General features: G+C 38.0%; 2 protein-coding genes across 3 annotated transcripts in view; one reads left to right on the top strand and one right to left on the bottom strand.

The window, feature by feature from the left end:
- Positions 1-11,033: 11,033 nt before the first annotated feature.
- On the top strand, positions 11,034-12,840 carry LOC148877412 (uncharacterized). Its single transcript, XM_088986731.1, has one exon. It carries the CDS (start codon positions 11,533-11,535, stop codon positions 12,697-12,699), a length of 1,167 nt encoding a protein of 388 aa, XP_088842857.1. The 5' UTR covers positions 11,034-11,532; the 3' UTR covers positions 12,700-12,840.
- Positions 12,684-20,332, bottom strand: part of LOC148877411 (NADH dehydrogenase [ubiquinone] iron-sulfur protein 4, mitochondrial-like) — a 39,347-nt gene continuing 31,698 nt past the window's right edge. Inside the window, exons 4-6 of one of the 2 annotated variants that reach the window (XM_088986747.1) lie at positions 16,654-16,683; positions 15,972-16,018; positions 12,684-12,996 (exon numbers count right to left, since the gene is read on the bottom strand). In XM_088986747.1, the coding sequence (XP_088842873.1) occupies positions 16,013-16,018; positions 16,654-16,683 (36 nt within the window). In that variant the 3' untranslated portion in view covers positions 12,684-12,996; positions 15,972-16,012. The remainder of the gene's footprint in view (positions 12,997-15,971; positions 16,019-16,653; positions 16,684-20,332) is intronic. The other variant, XM_088986741.1, reaches the window with a different exon arrangement.

The following is a 20,332-nucleotide window of genomic DNA, read 5'->3' as shown; positions in this document are numbered from 1 at the left end:
AAGCCCTTTCAAGATTTGTGGAGTCCTTTCTTTCCAATTGAACCTGCAAACTGTGAAGGGAAAGGACATTCTATAAAATAGATCCTCTGTGACAAAATCCTATGACTGATCATGCAGCAATCAGCATAGATAGATTTCGCATCATTACACAAGATCCCATAAACAGTTGTACAAAAAAAAAAGAACCCACATATAAAGAGAAAAAACTGTAGTGTATAAGCAAATTGGGTATTGTTTCATCATCATCTGTTGCATAAGCAGCACATTTTTTCAATATCAATACCTCTGGGTATTAAGTGATTAATGATAAGGATCTTATTAAGGGTTGTAACTGTCTTTACTCTTTAGTAGTGAACAAGTGGTGCCTTAAGTTGGTTCATGTAGGAGAGACCATTAACATGCAATTTCTTGTTGTTGTATATGGTATTTTAAATGAACTTTTGTTGTTGAAGATTCAATTTAGTTCTAGAAGTAGCTTCTGCACATTTATTATTGATCTATGCTTACATTTATCCCAACTAGCTAAACATTTTTCTTGTTCAGTTTCTTACCATTAATGACTTTATTACACACAAGTGAAGTGGATTAATGGTTATTGCAGAAAGAAGATTATTGATGGTTGAAATGGTTTATTTATTTATTGAATTGTTGCATTCTCTATTATTAATTTTCTTTTATTGGTTATGACAGGAGGTTTTTTTATTAGGTCCACCCTAATTTCTTGCCAACAAGTGATAGTTACTAGTAGAAGATATTTGATTCTTTTTCATCTGATAGGGGGGAGGGATCATCTTTGTCTCCCTATTAAAAAATTTTGTATTCCAATCAACAATTGTACAAAATGAAATTAGTAGGGACAAAGTTAGGAATACAAGTCTGAGTTTTATAAACTAAATAAATTTGTGTTATAAGTGGGGCCCACATGTAAAATGTATTAATGGCTATACATTGATGTCTATTTTGGTCCCACATGTGGTACATATGCATATGTCAACTTATATCTTGTAGAGCCAAAAAAAAAAAAAGAATCTAAGCTTTGCATTTTATTTGCTACATTTACTTTTATAAGTGTAAATTTGTATTATAAGTGGGGCCCACATGTAAAATGTATTAATGGCTATACATTGATGTCAACTTATATCTTGTAGAGCCAAAAAAAAAAAAAAAATCTAAGCTTTGCATTTTATTTGCTACATTTACTTTTACAACTCAAACAAACAAGTGCAAAATTGTATTATTAATTGCATCACCTTCAACTAAACAAGACAAGTGCAAATGCCAATGCAAAACTAGACTAGATTTGCACTTCCATGCATTTGCATTAACTGTCACTATAGGCCTAACATTAGCGACGGATTTCTGTCACTATAGGTAAAAATCTATAGTGACAGTCATATGTTGTTTGTTATTATAATAAAAATTTATAGTGACAAAAATAACTCACTATAGGCTTAACATTAGTGACGGAGTTCAAATCTGTCACTATAGGTTAACATCTATAGTGACGCCACTTGTAATGAGATGAAATTTTGTCATCTGTTTGTCACTATAGATCTATAGTAACGGATTTTCAATCTATAGTGATGGATTTGGTCTATCACCATAACCCTTTTTTTCTTGTTGCATGTTATGGAAAAGGTAAACATTTATAATCAATTAGAGCAAATATGATTATACATGTATACTTTCATGTGGTCATATTTACACTAATTTTAAATATGAAAGTATATTTATATTAAGTTTAAATATTTACCTTTTTGGCGTAATTCAGTAAATGGCTAAATTCTCAACCCAACAATTTTTTTTTTATGGGCATAAGTGAGATTTTATAGTTTAAAGAATTACATCATTCTTTACGGTTTTCTTTGAAAGGTAGAGGGAGGTTTTTGGTAGGGTCAAAACCCATGTGAGGTTTAAGTGATTGCCAAATTACTCGGGGGAGGTTTAATGATTTCCCCTATTTTTTTCTTTTAGTCTGTGTTTGGTTTGGAGGAAAAACTTGGGAAAGGTGGGGAAACATTTACAAACCTTGTATAAGTTTCCTATCTTTCCCTTCCTTTCTCTACCTTTTCCTTCAAACCAAACATAGCCTTAATGTTTTTATGTTTTTTCCAAAGCCTTTGATGTTTTCATTCCAAACTTTGTAGGGAGAAGAAAAAGAAAAAAGACATTTAACAACGCTACATAAATCAAATAATAGAAAGCATTTTGTTTCGTCGGTTATGAACAACTGAAAACAAAGCATGGACTCACAAAGCACTCCTCACACCAATCTTACAGCATGTCCCAGCCACACATTGGGAACATCTCCCATGTGTGGGATGTGCCGTGAGATCGGTGTGAGGAAAATTCTTTTCTTTCCTTTTAATAATGACGGTGTATGATGATATATTATTTGTATACTTTCATGGTACAAATGAGATTGGCATGTCTTATGTTGGTAGACACATAGATCATATATTGCTCCTTATGAAAACTCTAGCACAACGCTTTGATTGTTCATTTGCATTGATTTATTCATGAAAGCTACTTGACAAATTAGATCTTTGGTTTAATTTAATACATCACTTGGATGGCCTTAACTTTTAGGTTGATTTGATACATTATGTGAACTCGTGATATAATCTAGACTGGTTGAAATCTTGGTGTCACTTGGACTTTTACCAAATTTTGAAACAAAAAATTCAATGTCAAGTAATGTTCATGTGACCCTACTTAAAATAACATGTGACACACTACCTCTACAACATGTACCAAATAATGTGGCTAGTTCAACAATGTGCTAAATCACCCAAAAAGTCTAAGTTATCAAAATGGTCTCCTAAGAGCAAGAAATTAATCTTGGCCATCAAGTAACGCACATGATTTTCTGAAAAAAAAAAAAAAAGAAAATACAAGTCAAATAAAGTGATATACCCAATAACACTTAAAATTTGGGCCATTAAAATGATATCTTAAGATCAATCAACCAATTCCAACCATGTACCAAGAGTTTATCTAATGTATTGAACTTAGGGGACGATTTTAATGCATTAGATTTGTTAATTTGGTACCCCCATTTTGGATGGGCTAATATAGTTGAAATCTCAATTCTTAATTTTGATGTTCAAGATTAATTAGTTGATACCCTGAGTTTTTATTAATTGACTTAAATATATCTTGAGTTTTTAAGATGGATTTAAAGATACCTTGTGATGCTTTTACCCTTCATTTTCTCTCAAAATTTCAAAAAGAACCAAAAGGATTATAAATTCAAATACCAATGAAGATAACACAGAATATCACTTTTCCCCCCTCCAATCATTAGCAAGAGTGGTAAGTGAGGCTTTAATACAAATCACAGATATTGCTTAATGAACCCCACCAGTTAAAGTTGTATATTGTCTATACAAATTCTAACATTGGATGTTTTAACAACTGTAGATATCAGCTATACAAATGCAAAGCTAAATGAAAAAATGAGAAGCAGATGCATCTTTAAAAGAATTAGATTCAATAATTCAAAGGTTTTGGTCCTATATGAGTTAGAATGTTTAAAGAGCAGATGCACTGATGCGAGAAAAATGGAATCATTTATGCAGAGAGACTTCATGACACGTTCCTACAACTAATACCATAAAATACAATGGATATGCACCACTGTGTAACACTTATTTTCCAAACTAATTGTTGACCAGTATTTTTCAAATAAAATAGTGAAGCCCATCCTTATCATAATTCAAATAATAGAATAGGTGAACAGATAACAAGGTTCATTTGTTAATGGGCAAAATAGGATTTAAATGAATTTAGATATAACGTTTACTTGATGGAGTGTATGTTTAAGTCTAGTGGGTCAATTTAGAATGTATCCTTAAGTCCTTTTGAGAAACTCAAGGCATGTTTAAGTCTTTTACCCTTGCTTTTAAGCTAAGTGGTCATATGGACATCACATGCTCCTTAAATGAGGGCACTCTTGTACTTTTCTATAGTTTAACATATATTAACTTAGTGGGAGCCAACAGCCCCATGTTTAGAGACTCCCAAATTGTAAAATCTACTTTTCTCCCCTCTTCTCCTCTTGCTCTAATTCTCTAACAAAGTAATATAATATCAAAGCATGTTTCTAGGCTATAGAAGGAAATTGGTCTAGTGTTCTTCAAGCTTATTGAAAGGTCAAGAAACACCAATCTATTGGACTGAATCACTCATGTTGTGTTTTCTCCATTGTTTTCTTGGTCATAGTACTAAGAGAAGTATTTCTTGTGGAACAGAATGCTGTAAAGGGTGGTTTGGAGTGATCCAGCTCTTCTTGTGGATCGTGGGATCCTGTAACAGTGCGGTAGGCCTCTTCAAACCATGTATGATCATTTTTGTGGTTATGTAAAGAGGTTCTTGTGCATCTATAGTGTAATTGTGGACTGTTCGATTAGTATGTGAGGAGTTTATCAGTTTCCAACTGCGGAAACGAGTAACAATTCTATTTTTTCTTGTGAAAAAGAGTTTCCAATTGCCATAATAGTGTAGCAAAAGTAGGAACAACAATCCTCCTTGTTGTATTGATTCTCATCTTCTTTGTGGTAGTTGTTTCTTATCGAGTGTGGTGTATGGATTAAGTAGTGAAAACTGAAGTATCCAATATGGCTTCTAAAGATTTTACTACCTCAAGTGTTTCATCTAATCAAGGTGGATTACGTAGTAGTGGGTTAGATGCCTAGATGGTATGAACTTCCCAATGGTTGCTATTCCTTTGGATGGACTGAATTAATTAGAATGGTCTAAAGGCATCAAACTCTACATTACTAATAGAGGTAAGATTGAGTATATTAATAGTCAAATTAAGGAACTTAAGTTTGGAAGTATTGAATATGATAAATGAGATCAAGAAAATAGTCTTGTTATGTCATAGCTTTTAGTTTCTATGCCGCCATAGATAAGAAGAAACTTTATGTGGGTTGACATTGCTTATAAGATTTGGGAATAGGATATGTCGACATACTCAAAACAGAGGCATTATGCTAAAATATATCAATTGCAATCAAAATCATCAACTTGTAAGCAGGGTGATAGGAGCTTATCAGTATACTATTCTAATCTAAGTTCCACCTAGAAAGAATTAGACCACTATTAGAGTATTGACTAGAAAATGATGATGATGCAAAAACTTACAAAAATTGGTTTCCCAATACTGTGTCTTTGCTTTCTTATTGGGATTAATCCTATGTATGAGTCTATCATAGTCCAGATATTGGGAAGCAAAGACCTTCCTTTAGTTCAAAAAGTGTATGCCTTAGTGTAGTATGGGGAGAGTAGAAGGAATGTGATGGATAATTTTGACGGGAGCAAATTTCTTTAGCAGTGAAAAGGGGTAGTGGTAAGGCAAAGAAAAGTGATTCAAAAAGGATATTTTTTTGAAAAGGGTGATGACAAAGATAAGTTATAGTATACTCGTTGGTAGAGGCCTAAACACAAATATGAGACTTGTTGGGACCTAGTTGGAAACCCAAGTGGGCAATCAAGAACTAGGGTTAGAATAAGAAGTTAGTATTAATGAAGTATAACTCAACCAATGAAGCCTCACAAGAGCCCCAATGTACTTTGACAATTGGTACACCCCATGAATAATTGTGGTGGTTTCGACTCAAAGGAGGACATCATTAACTCCTTTTATAATCATTTGGAATTATATGATAGGCTCTACGTCAAATAGATACTTCTACCCCCACTCCTTTTTTTACTTCCACATTAGATAACACTACCTCTACCTTCCATGTGTACTCACGTCCCTAAATCTCTTTAAATCATTGACTCGGGGGCATTCAATCATCTGACTAGTAAGCCAATCTTGTTTAATTCTTATAGTCTTCCTTCTAGTAGAGATATTATGAGATTAGTTGATGGATCCTTTTCCAACATGACTGGTTAAGGATCTATATCTTTTCATTATGGCTTTATCTCCACCATAACTGGGTCATCAATTCATTGTTTATGCATAGATGGTGGAGTTCTTTGTTATCATATGAAAATACAATGATTTTTTTTTTAAATACAAAGAGTTGAGTATGATAAGAAAAACTAATATAGGAGACAACACACCGAAGACACATGAATTTTTAAATTATTTAATTTAAAAAAGAATATCTCCAGATCATATGTAAAAAGACAATTGGTCCTAATCCTTTTGATATAGGGGCTGTTTGTCAAGTCTTTCTAGGTAGATCTTTCAACAACTTAGTAAACAATAAGACACTTGAGCTTTTGGGCTATTTTCTTTAAAGACCAAGACTATTTTGTTTGCCTCATGGTCTATGGGGCTGTTAAAAAATAGGTGAGAAAGATATTTTCAGCGTATAAAGACCAAAAACTTCATTTGAAACTTTCCAATTTTGTGATTTTTCGGTCATTTCACATGTTCATATTTTGGGTCTTTCAGTCTATGTGATACCAAATGGGAAAGTATCATTTTTTGGTCTTTTGAGTTTCCCAAGACCAAAAGATACGCAAAAAAGATGCACCAAACACCTCAAACATTCTATTGAAATATTTCTCACTCTGCCAGCCATGGTGGCTGTTATGAATCCAATCTACTACCCACAAGAACACCAATTACGCTATCCACAAGCTACTCATATATATAGCGTCATGTGGGTGGGTATAGATAGAAGATTGACCTTTCTACCTTTCTAGGCAGAGGCCGGATCCCTTCCCCCACCCCCACAAAAAGAAAAACCTATATCCATCCCAACATGTTTCAACATGCACCCCATAGATGTTGTCTCTGTGACGTGATGGCTTTTCTTCCTCTGTGTGTTCCTCTGCTTCTTTTTCCTCACCTTCTTCGCTTGCCAATTTGCCGAAGACCGAATAGCCTCTGTTGTCAATACCTGTGAAGTAGATGTGCATCCAAGACCTCTGAATGTCGTAAATGTAAAGCTCTTATTTTTATCCTTCAATGCCAAAGACATGTTAGAACCCTTCTTGTTGTTGCTATTGTTGGAGGTGAATGTGGATAGGAATAGAGAAGAAATGGAGGTTTTACTGCGAGGGAACTGATTGGTAGAAGAGATTTGTGGGGTTGGATTTGGAGCTGTAATGGGTTGGTTCTTGGGTCTCCTGAATCTAATCTACTCTGCTGTTGTTGGGTTTTCTGCAACAACGACCATCATAATTGAAGGAGAGAGAGAGAGAGAGAGGAGAGAGACTGGAGGAGAACAGTAAAGAGTGTCCGATTAATTTATCTGAGAGAGAATATAGGGAGGCTGAATGAGGAAGGAGATGAACAGTGTTTATACTCTTCTTTGATATTTTTTTTAAAATTATACTAATTTAGAAATTATGTTAAAAAGATTATTTTTATTGATATTAAGACGTATTATCAACTATAATCCATTTTTGTTGCCATTGAAACCTAGTTGGGGTCTCCTGCTCGTAGCGATGTATGTAACAGCTACATGCATAACCAATTACGAGTTAAACACACTTGTGTTCCTCTGTGCGAGCAGCTGAACCGGGCTCCCTGAAGGCTGAAGCCAACCAGCGTCATGTGCCCCATAAGCCACCAAACTTGTGTCATGTGTTGTTTAACTCCTTCCACACCTATGTCTTTGGTTTGAGGTTTTGCAGTCTGCAGTCTCATATTGAGTCTCACTCTGCACTCATTCGTCTTTGGTCCGAGACCGAGATCGAGTGAATTTTGAATACGCGAGTGTTTGACGAAAAAGAGAAAAATATCAAATCAAACTGGTGTTTGATTAAAACAATGGCGTGTTCAAAATTCACAAGGGTGGGTGGTCTTGGGTTTGTCCTGTCCGCTCCCTCTCGTTTTGCGGCGTCTTTAATCGGTACTTTTCTTCTCCCTCCACGTCCATAGTTTTTCTCTGGTTTCCATCCGCACATCAATGTCTTCTTCGAGCTTAAACCCTTGGATGTTCGTGCAAAACGATCTAGCACTCTCAACCTCGTGCCTATGCACTGGTTAATTCAAAGCAAGATCCCTTTCAAGAGTTGAAAATAGCCATGACCACAGCTCCAGTATTGGGCACCCTAGACTTCAGCCAATCTTTCACTCTAGAATGTGATGCTAGTGGACGAGGGTTGGGGGCAGTTCTCTCCCAAAATGGGAGACCTCTGGCTTACTTTAGCAAGGCGCTTAAGGGACAGGCTCTAAATCTCTCCACTTATGGCAAAGAATAATTGTTTGTAATCACAATAATTCAGAAATGGAGATCTTATCTCATTGACAACAAATTCCATATTCTCACAGACCACAGAAGCTTGGGTTATATCCTATAGGAAAAGCTTACAACACCAACCCAGCAGAGACTCTTGAGCAAATTAATTGGGTATGATTATGAGATCAAGTACAGATGAGGAAGAGAGAACATTGTGGCTGATGCTCTCTCTTGTAAGAGTGCAGGTGAGATGTTGGCAATTTCAACAGAAGTGCCAAGCTGGGTAGAAGAGCTAAAAAAAGAAGTTTCCAAAGACTCCCAATTACATAGCATCATACAAGAGCTCATAAATGGAACTTCAAAGACTAAGTATGAGTGGAGAAATGGAATGCTTTGGAAGAAGGGCAAAATAGTGTTGAGTCCCACTTCCACTTTTAGGAGAAGACTGTTTGAGGAAGCCCATGAAACTCCATCTGGTGGGCATTCAGAATTTCATAATACTATGCAGAGATTGAAGAGGGTATGCTGGTGGAAGGGGTATAGAAAAGAAGTAAAAAATTGGGTCAAGGAGTGTGAAGTGTGCCAGAGGAACAAAACATAGAATGTACCCACCCCGGGGCTGTTGCAACCATTGAACATTTCAGCACAAGCGTGGATTGATATTTCTCTTGACTTCATAGAATGTTTGCCACCTTCCAACAAAAAGACAGTGATCCTTGTCTATAGTCAGTGATGGTGATCCAACTTTCACCAACAATTTCTGGAAGGAATTGTTCAAAATTCAAGGGACCCGTCTCAACATGAGTTCCTCGTACCATCCACAAATGGATGGGCAAACAGAGGTGATCAATAGGACCTCTGAGACCTATCTTCGTTGTTTTACCAGTACCCAACCCCATTCCTGGATCAAATGGCTTTCCCTGGCAGAATGGTGGTACAAAACCACCTTCCATTCGACTTCAAAAACCACTCCCTTCCAAGCTTTGTATGGATATCCTCCACCTACTCTGATATCATATATTCCGGGAACGACTCAGGTGTAGTCTGTGGACCAAGAGCTAAGGGAGAGAGAAGTTGTATTATCAAAACTCAGAGAGAACCTCCAAGCAGCCTAAAACAGAATGAAAAGAATGGTAAACAAGGGAAGGACTAAAAGAGTTTTCCAAGTTGGAGACTGGGTATTCCTGCGGCTTCAACCATACAGACTTTGTTACATTGCTGCCCGCAAGTCTCAAAAGTTATCTGCTCACTACTACAGTCCTTTCAAAATTCTCGAGAAAATAGGAGTTATTGCTTATCACCTTGACCTTCTAGAAGGAAGTAGGATTCATCCTGTATTTCATGTGTCCTGGCTCAAGGCCAGAGTAGGCGATCACTCTGTCACTCAACAAGACCTGCCACCTCTGTTGGCTGATGGAACACTACAGCCACCCTATCGCCATCCTAGATAGGTGCTTGGTTAAGAGAGGCAACAAGGCAACTACAGAAGTTCAGATCTTATGGGAAGGAATAAGAATAGAAGACGCCACTTGAAAAAATTGGAATCGTCTGCAGAAGAAATTCCAAGGAGCAAGCCTTGAGGACAAGGCATGTTTTAACTTTTAAGGGGGTGAAATGATATAGCTGGATGGTGAAGAAGGGCACGTGGCAATTCCCTGAAAAAGGCCACTACCACACGATGATTGATTCTGTTAGAATTTTACGAAGACCGTCGTAAGAATCATGGTAGTTATTCTGCAATCCTTAGCATGCTTGACTCTGCCAAGTTATCAATTGTTGTAACGGTCTAAATCCTTATAAATAAGCCCAAGAGCCCAAATAAAGATCATCAAGGAATTTCTATTTGAGTTGTTTAGTTATTTTTTCTCTTGAGCGATGACCTATTTCTATAGAAAAGGCTCTTCTCTATTAAGGAAAGAGCTGGGTATCACAAAACCATACGATTGTTCCTGGGTTTAAGGGTAAGATTTTAAAAACAAGACATCTGGTTGAGTCACACATCAACCACTTTATTATAAGCAATGGCGCAGGATTGAGTCTTCTTTGGTGCATTTTCTGACAGACTTTGTAATGCAAGCTAATTGTGTATGTGACACGCTTTGTAAGCTCTATCGTCAACGATGGCATTTGGGGGCCAACATAAGCCGATTGTCTCAACTAATTTCGTGTCTGTTTACAAACATTGTGCTTTTTCAAGTTAACAATATTATTAGCGCTTGAATTAAAGTGAGTTGGGGAGGCAAAGCTCCGTGCAGCTTGGTTCAGCTTCTTTTGGAGCCCCAAGCGTTGGATACCATTTGATTAAGTCCAACCGTTCCCTTCGGGTCGACATGCGAAACCAATATCATGCCTCCGTGGGCATCTTATATTCATAGATTGGAATTAAATCCATCTATAAAACCAATCATATCCAAGCCCCCAAAACAGCAATCAGCTTATAAGAGTCATTTTAATAAGTTAAAGTTTGTCATTTTCTCCCCTACCCCATCTCTCTCTCTCTCTCTCTCTCTAGGCCCTGGTCAAATCTGTGTCGACCTTTCTCTGATTGGGTACATTTGATTTAAGATAGAAACCCGGCCTACCAACACTTAGACCTGACCATTCATTACTTCCACAATCAATGGAATCACACCATGAGGAAGGATTAAACAGCTGTTGGCACTGATGTGTCCAAAAGAGGGTTGAGGTCCAATGACATCAAGCCAAGTTGAATGAACTGGTTATCAAAAGTGAAAAAGTGAGAAAAGGACAAGAAATCAAAATCAGGGAGAGTGATGACTTCAAACATCCCACATGCCCAAACAAAAGTCACAGTACTCTACTAAAGCCCATGCCCCATGGCCATTCGCCAGTATGTGTAAAACCCAAACATAAGCATTGCTGCTCGACCCACACGCGTAACTTTATAGGCGGTTGGTGTTGGCACCAATTCGTGTAACAATTACAACCAATTACACGACAAATAAAATGCCATTGCCACTTCACTTGAAAGTTCAAAGTTCAAAACCCCCCATTATTTCATTTCATGCATGTAGATTGGAGATTTGAAGGCGGGAGACTACTGGAGTTTGTTTGGAGTTTTCAAAGACGGTGGTCGTGGTCCTATCCCATTCCCAGCACAGTTGAGTTGCTTCTCTTCCTTCATTGTATCAGCAGTAGCACCTCCCGACGTGTCATCCTCTCCCACACTCCCTAACACGTACCCACCACAGAGGTCCGCGTGCCACCGTCTCCTTCCTTCCTCATCCTTTCAGGTTGCCCTCACCTCCATGGCTTAAAGGGCCAACAACCTCCACCTCCCCTCGTCCCATAACAACCCTCCTCCTTCTCTCCCACTCTGCTGTATTTCTCGCTTTCAATTTTTCCACCCCCCTCTGACCTCATGACCCACAACTTGATGAGCCTACTCAGGCATCATCAGGAAGGCAGTATGAAGGAAACCATGTTGATGAACTCCCTCAACATTTACTCCTCTTCTTCCAAAACTGATGAAATCATGTCAAGGTACAGACCCATTGCTCCCAAGCCTCACATTCCCATACATCCCTTACTGGATGGCCCGACAACCCTCAAAAACCTCTCTCCCCGCCTACCAACCAGGCCTAGCAGAGCCAGGAAGAGGAACCGAACCGGAATCTCACCAGCAACCCTCAAGAGAGCAGGGATGCATCTTCGAGGCTTCTCTTCTCCTTGCCATACCCTATCTCTAGCCAAAAACGCCCTACTTGGTTTATCCTTGCAGAGCCTTGCCCATGGGTTTCTCAGCTTTCCGACTTCGACTCCAAGCATTGGCATCGGTGCGAGTTTGGAGGAGGCAACCGCAAAGGCTTCTCATCTAGCCACCCTTACTTTTCTCTCACGTCCCTGTTCAGTACCTGTTGCAGCCAAATCAACACCCGAAATGGATGGCATCAACCTTTGCTCTTCTCAGACTGAAGAAAAGATTCTGGACTTGAACACCAGCATCGACATTCCAGAGGAAAGGAATCTGCTGCACGAACCACCACCCGAAGATCCTTTGCAGAAGCTGCAGGAACCACCCAACTGCCCGAGCGTTATAACACCGCAGCCCGTTAGGCCCATCGGGTCGAGCATCAGCGTGGGTTTCATCAGCGAGTATCCCAGCCCAAGTTGTGCCATGCGCACCACCAAAAGACCCGAGGAGGTGGAGGAAGAGGTGGAATCCGAAGCTTTACCAGCTATAGTGTCGGACTCAAACAACAGGGTCAGACTAGCAAACTCTGCGTACAAGGAGATGGTTGGGCAACCGGAGTGCCCGTGGCTTGATGCAACATACGATGGAGCCTCCAGGGGCAGAACATGCAAGAGGATCGGCGGGGAGGTGATGTTGGATATTCCAGGTTCAAATGTCCCGATTTATTCGAATGGGTTTTCTTGCAAAGTAAGGATAGAGTGGGGAACTAATGGAAAGAAGAGCTCCATAACTGCCCCCTGCGATGTAATCAGATTATCTTGTAACTCCAAGAACTACCTATTCACATGGAGGTTCCATACCAGTGAGACTTCAGAAGGTAGTTCGAACGCTTAAGAGAGGCTTTCCTTGTATATAACATGTATGGAGAAATATATAGTATATATAATACAAATGTATCTTATTGTAAAAGAATGAAAATTATGCTTCATAAGCTTGTTTTACACTTTTATTAAAAAGTCGACTTGAGAGGGTTTCTCAGGAGTTGCATTCGCTACTTCATTGAGCAATACATTAACAGATAATAAAGGCATATCAAACCTCGTCAAATTGCTTCTGCTAATCGCTCAACTTTCAGTTTTCCGAAGTCTTGGGTGGACCTTTCCACTTGAAGTTGTCCGCATATGCCTTAGGCTTCCAGTAAAATTAGATAAAGATTGTCGGTGTTAGTGTTGCCAATAAAAATTAAGGCCATAGATTAACATTGATAGAGAGCAGAAAAGATTTTCAGTAAAACAATTCGGAACAATTTTGGGGGCAAATCTCTGAGCTCCGACTGAGATTATTCTCACAATGAAACAGACATGCATCAAGCAACTAAGACCATCCATCCAAACTTTCCACCTTCGACATAAGTCGGGAGTTCTCTCAAGCATCAACACCTTAGACTGTCAAGGTTAGTCTGACAGGTTTTACTCAGTTCAAGGATGTGGAACACGAAAGCATGCACAGACCCCGCATGCTTGCCGGCCCATATTCCGGAATTTAATTACTTACTATCAAATATCAATAACAAAGGATCAAACAATTTTATTGATAACATAAATTAGACAGACACCTGTTATTAAAATGTGCTTCAAGATAGAGAGAAAAAGACAGCTAGGGCTGACATCGCATCACAAAGGAAAATGAGCACTATTTCAGCCACTTGGCTGCACCTCGGGCCCTAGAGATCCCCAAGCAAGAGAAGCCCGCCCACCCCATCTCTCATGTTCCTGTTCCTGAATTATTTGAAGATAACAAAAGGAGATTGCTTCAAATCTACAACCAGAATAGGGAAACAACAGAGTTCTGAGAAGCACGGTCAGAAACTCAGGTTATAAATTCTTTGCCTCTATCCGCTTAAGTGGGAACGACAGCACACTGACAACCAATAATCTAGCGTTTTAACTATTCACTTTACCTAAGATACATTAACTATAATTTGTCCCATTTGAATCTGTTTTCAGGTGTCTAGAGAAACCAAATGAGGATGCACCACAGCATTCAGAATGCCTTGAAAAACTCAATTGATAAAAAAAAAATGCTTTTAAAAACTCACACATTGCCTTCTCAGTATATCTCACATTTCATTGTTCGCAAAATTAAATACTTTACTTTCTCAGGCCAATACAGCAGTTCTATGAAACAACTGAATTAAGCTCACAACCAAGCCATTGTTTAAATAAAAATACGAGCATACAGTCTGACCAATGTAAATAATAAAATAACTACAAGCATACAGTCACAACAAACCAATTCTTTCTATAATTTCAAGAAACTTCAACTAACAACATGATAAATAGATCAATATAAAGTTTATGAGAATAAAGGGAGAAAAAAGAAAACCAAATTCAAAATTTCAATTGTGATTACTTTATGGTATAACACCTGACACTCTTGAATTAACAATTAAACCAGTTAACGACCACCCCTTGTTGAGTATATAGTGCAACTATACCTACATGTTTTGTTTGGGACTCACTATCCACAGTAAATTTAGGCTGGGTTTTTTTATTTGATTTAGGAGACCTAGGTTTGATATGTAAGTAATTAGCAACCCACTACATCTAAGAATGTGATCCACACCAGCTAGGGTTTTTATTTGAGTCAGGAAACTAAATTAGATTTGTTTTGTTACCAAAAGATATGGAATTCAACTGTTGTGTTGGTGCCTCGAATTCCAGTTGCAACCTGCTCCATGGCAATCAAGTTAAGAAAAATCCGAGGGCAAAATTTTATAGTGATTTGTGGTAGTGTAGGGGCATGAACCCAACCTGTTTTCTTAGTTGGATCCAACCTGAATATGAACTTTGATGGGCTATTTACACAGGAAGCCATCTTGTATCTTCAGCACGGGTGTGTGCGAGACAGACTGAGAGGTGTTTTGGGTGTATTGAGAGCTAAGGTTTGGTGGGGGAGATTATATACACTGTGACTATGATCTCTATTGTTTCTACAGTGGATAGTGTATTTCTTTTTCTTTTGACGCACATGGACGTAAGTTATAAGCTGAACCACATAAATCTCTTTGTGCATTCTTGAGTTGCTCTATTTTGCAATTTCCATTTGTTTTCTCCGTTGTTCAAGTTAAGGGCTTGTTTTTCCGCAACATCAACCATATGGTCAAAAATTTGCACAATAAATCTATAAACTAACCAATCACATTAAAGACATCACATAATCTATTTACTTTTCATTGGTTCATGTACTTGTTAAAGATATCACCTATGATATTTATCAAAAAAAAGATATCACCTATGATGTCTCATTTTATCATTGGTTCATGCTTTTTGCTTCCTGGTGCAGAAAATGCAACATAGATTTTTCCAAGGATATGAGGTAACTTTTTAATCTAGACCAAAATTGAGATAAATTTTAATCTGGATCAAAATTTATTTATCTCATTTCCAGAATGGGAGACACATGTTTGAAGAAGCCCTCTTATGATGGCAGGCTTTGCTGTAATATATTTGGCAGATTATCACCCCCCCTTACTTAGTACAAGGCAACTAAACTGACCTATTTCATTAGATTTGTTTTGGTAAATTTAGGTTATATTTTTTTGGTAAAGGATTTTTTATTTGATTTAAGAGATTAAAACAGGTTTTACTTGTAATTAATAACCCACTTTATGTAAAAGAATAGGTCCCAAACCACCAAACCATTTATTATTTTGCTTATGATTCACTGCTTATGTTTATAAAGTTGATTTGGGTTTCTTAATTAACTTAGTAAATTAAATCAGGTTTAATTTGTAATTGATGACATATATACACACACACACACACAAAGTACTGTGAAAGCAAAAATGGTTTCGCTCAAATGGCTAAAAAGAATGGGCATTAAAGTCAACAGCATAGCAAGTTTCTCGAAAGTAAAGGTTCTGGTCAATACATATCATGCTCTTATCAATGAAGCATTGATTTTTCTGTTTCTAATTTGATAACTATTTTTCATGATCACTGGGAAGCATGTGGGAAATCACCAACAAGGCAACAAGAAATTAATTATATGAGGTTCCTGTCTCCTTGAAGTTTGAACCTTTTGCAGGTGAAGAATTGGACAAGAATTCTGGAATATAAAAATCTTTGGAGATGAACGTAAAAGGGATTAAAGTCTGTAGAAACCTGAGAATCAGGACTTGAATCGAGTTCTGCTTTGATCACTTCTAATGCTGCAGTCAGTGGAGCAATTTAATGAGGAATGAGATGATAGAATTGCAAGTTGTAGAAACCTCTATTTCTGATTCACTTAAGCAGTGAAGTTTGTAGAACCTAGTGTTCTCCCAACTCAAAAGTTCTAATACATTGCTTTACCATCCATTGCAACACGCATTTGTCCTATTACAAGCCATTTCATCTTACCATTACTACTTGTTCCAACTCTACTACTGCCTGGCACTAAAGACTTATTCCAATACCTTTACATGAATCTTCTGCCAGGAGCTTTAAGTAGTACTTCCAAACATAGTATTGTCTATCCTCAAAAAAATTATGAATTGTAATCAATTATAAGATGACACGTTTCATAGGATTTCTGTTGATAAGTGAAAATAATTTTAATGTCAAATGTGAAGATAAGAGCACAACACAAGATATGTGGAGGATTTTATAGGGGAGGGAACAAAATACAAGATATTTTAGATGTAGGTACATTTATCCAAAATAATATTATGGGGATGGAAATGCAATATCTTAAGCACAGAAAGTATATCAGCAAATCCAAGAGCCTAGGAGCTCACACAGAACTTCTGTTAGAAGTTAGAAGAGATAATATCTCACTAAAGTTGGAATAAGAAGAATATCAAACCTTTAATAAAGGTGTATGGTGCTTCTTAATCTGCAGAAAAGTTTACAAAGTTGTGTCAAGAATGTGTATATGAGAAGAATAGAAGGAGTTTTCAGGAAAATACAATCACCAGAAAAAAAAAATTGAAATGTCAAAGAACTTAACAACCGGGGTAATGACAAGAAAACATATGATAATAAGAACAACTTTAACTATAATACACAAGAGAATAAGAGCTAAAAGTTGTTTGATATCAACAGGTCTTGATCTTTAACATGGTTTTAACTCCCTGCCTATCAAAAAGAAAAAATGCTGCTAACAGATCCAGTTGACGTTAAACTAATTTCTCTTCCTTTATCTTCTTTGAATGATCTCAATTAACATATGAGAAGTAAATAACCAAATAGAAACAAGGAAGGTCAACCAAAAATTTGACCCCTTGCTTGATGCTATAGATGCATAGTGTGTTATGGGCCCGAGAATAGGATCTCGTCACGGGTCGGTCCACGGGGAAAACCTCCTGTTTTCCCTTGTTCCTCCCTTTTCTTGAGGAACCTAATTTGGCGCCTTAATGGTGATTTGTTCAAGAGATCACCAACTCTCCTCACTTTGATTGAAATTTTCGATGGTTTTATTCAATATTCTCAGCTCCTTAAATAGGAGATAACAAGAGATAAGAGTCCTACTTTTAGGAAGACTCCTTGCTAATTAGGAAGACTCCCTACTAATCTATTCTACTGAACTGATAAGATAAGATAAGATAAGACTCCCTTAATCTATCCTACTGAACTTATAAGATAAGATAAGACTCCCTACTAATCCATACTACTGAACTGATAAGATAAGAACACTGAATAGATAAGACTCCTACTAATCCCTGCTACTGAAAGCAGATAAGGTAAGAATACTGAATAGATAAGATAGGATGAGAACACTAAATTGCTGCTGCTAAGAACACTAAATTACTGCTGCTGCTGCCGGCGCCCACATCATAGTGAAGGTTCATATGGTAGTAGTTCTTAGACAAATCAAAAGATTTAACACTAAACAGGGGAGACAATAACAACAAGTTCATTTGGATCATTAACATAAAATTTAATTGATAAGAAGAAAAAGCTTTTTCTAATATTTGTTTTCACTTGGCTTCTCAATTTGAGAGGCTCTTTGGTGTGTTTCTCCTGTACTGGATAGACTGGATGATTGTACTTCATATTAGTGTCTTCTAATTGTGTTTTAACAGGGATCTCTTAGATCTGGTTGATAAAGTCCTTGGAAAGGTAGAGAAAGACTAGATCCAAAACATCAACATTAAGCCAAACCAAGGAATTTTGTCATTTTTTTTCCTTGCCTCATGCTTGCATTTAGGAGAGTCCATGCAAAACTGATCAAAGGGGGGAAAAGATAAAAAACAGAAGGTCAAAGCCTTTATGTCTTTTATAATAATGTTAATCAGATTTGTTGTGAGAAAGTTCTGTATGAGGGGGAATGTGCCTTGCAAGGACATTAGCTGAACAGCCATAGGGTACTACGAAGAACTGCAAATGGGGACTCCAACGAGAAGTTGGAGGGTCGAGACCTTGATTGAAACAAAGAAGATGGTTTTTGAAGAAGGAAAGTGCAAAAACCTTTCAGTTCTGAAATTAAGAGAAAAAGGAAGGGCAACTACTTTTCTAACCGGAGAAGCTTCACAGTGGTTGAAGGGGTTCATCGATGGAGCACTCTTCTTAGTGAAGAAAAACGGCTGGATGGGCTTTCTGGAAGCTGCAAGAAGAAGGTACCATGCGGCATTGAAATACAACCACGAGGGCTGGTTTGTGGCTGTTACAGAGTTTTTTGGAAGTATAGAAGACAAATCGTTTGTTTTCCAGAAGGAAAACAGGGGACAGGCTGGAGGTTGGTCATTCAGATGTTGCAAGAATATCTGATGTTGAAGGACGATAGTTCATCCAGAGGAGAAGTCTACCAAAGCAATAAAAATAAAGAGTTTGAACAAGAAATAAGTACAAGTTGTGTTAATAAAGTGCAGAGGTTAACGGTGGAAGGAAATGGAGAAGGGTGGGAAAGAAAAATGATTTCGGAAGCAGGAAGGGAATTTACGAACTGGGGATTTATTCTGGATAAGCTGAAAAAGAAACTTCAAATGGAAGAACGAATTATGTAAATTGGAATCCGATGACCAAGAAGATAATAATGTGTTTCATTGATTAATTATATATATATATAACAAAACTCAGAGCACGTGGAAGAAATTCTTGTAACTAATTCCAGCTGTTGAAGTAACCGACTCCAGCTGTCAATGAACTCTCTCAAATGTTCATAAATTCTCTAACACCCCCTCCCCCCCTCAAGTTGGAGCATCTTGGATGCCCAACTTGGGTAAGTGGTATAAAAGGCTATCTGTGGAGACAGCCTTAGTGAAGAGGTCTGCTGGTTGAGAGGCACTGGAGATATGAGCAGTCATGACAGCACCTCATTGTATGTGGTCACGAACAAAGTGACAATCAATTTCAATGTGTTTTGTTCGCTCGTGGAACACCGGGTTGGCTGCTATGTGCAAGGCTGCCTTGCTGTCACAGTGGAGTGTTGGGGCTTCAGACAAAGTAACTGTCAATTCAGCAAGGAGACGTTTTAGCCAGATGAGTTCAGATGTTGTGACGGCCATGGCTCGATATTCAGCTTCAGCAGACGAACGGGAGACTGTATGTTGTTTCTTAGTTTTCCAAGTAATGGGGGAGTCACCTAGTAATGTTAAGTAACCCGTGGTGGAGTGGCGAGTGATTGGGCAACTCGCCCAATCAGAGTCGCAGAAGTCATGAAGCTGCGGTGAACTAGAAATAGAGAAGAAGATGCCATGGGATATTGTGCCTTTGATATAACGCACCACTTGAAGGGCAGCATTGTAATGCTCTTGCTTGGGAGCATGCATAAATTGACTCAAGCAATTGACAGCAAAGCTAAGGTCTGGATAAGTGGTTGTTAGGTACACAAGTCGTCGAACAAGTCTTCGATATTGAGCTGGATCAAAGCACAGAGCACTGGAACTATCAACAAAATGATTTTGTTGCTCCATAGATGTAGAGCAAGGTTTGCATTCAGTCATACCGGTGTCTTGAAGAATATCAAGCGCATACTTGTGCTGATTTAGGAAAATCCTAGAAGTTGATCAAGATACCTCTAATCCAAGAAAAAATGAGTGAACCCAAATCCTTCATGCCAAAATAATCATCAAGGTGTTTCTTGAGAGAGAGAATGCGCATATTGTCACTTCCTGTGAGGATGACATCATCAACATATACAAGTACAACAAAAGAATTCCCAGAAGTGTATGTGAATAGGGAATAATCCAGACGATTGACAATACCCCAGAGAAAGGAGTGCTTGAGTAAATTTCTATAACCACATGTAGGAGGCCTGTTTGAGGCCATAGAGTGACTTCCGTAGTTTGCAAACATGAGTGGGATTTGCTGATTCAAAACCTTGGGAAATACTCATGTATACTTCTTCATGGAGATCACCGTGAAGAAAGGCATTATTCACGTCCAACTGATGTAGATCCTAGCCCTTAATGGCAGCTACAACAAGTAAGCAACAAACAGTGGAAAGTTTGGCCATAGGGGCGACAGTATCCTGGTAATCGAGGACTTCAACCTGGGTGTAGCCTTTTGCAACAAGTCGCGCTTTAAATCAATCTATGGTTCCA

The sequence above is a fragment of the Nelumbo lutea genome, chromosome 1, assembly GCF_056320005.1.
Source record: "Nelumbo lutea isolate HS-2025 chromosome 1, American lotus-T2T, whole genome shotgun sequence".
Classification (NCBI taxonomy): Eukaryota; Viridiplantae; Streptophyta; class Magnoliopsida; order Proteales; family Nelumbonaceae; genus Nelumbo; species Nelumbo lutea.
The sequence above is the reverse complement of the archived record's forward strand: the minus strand, read 5'-3'. Positions and strand labels throughout refer to the sequence as shown.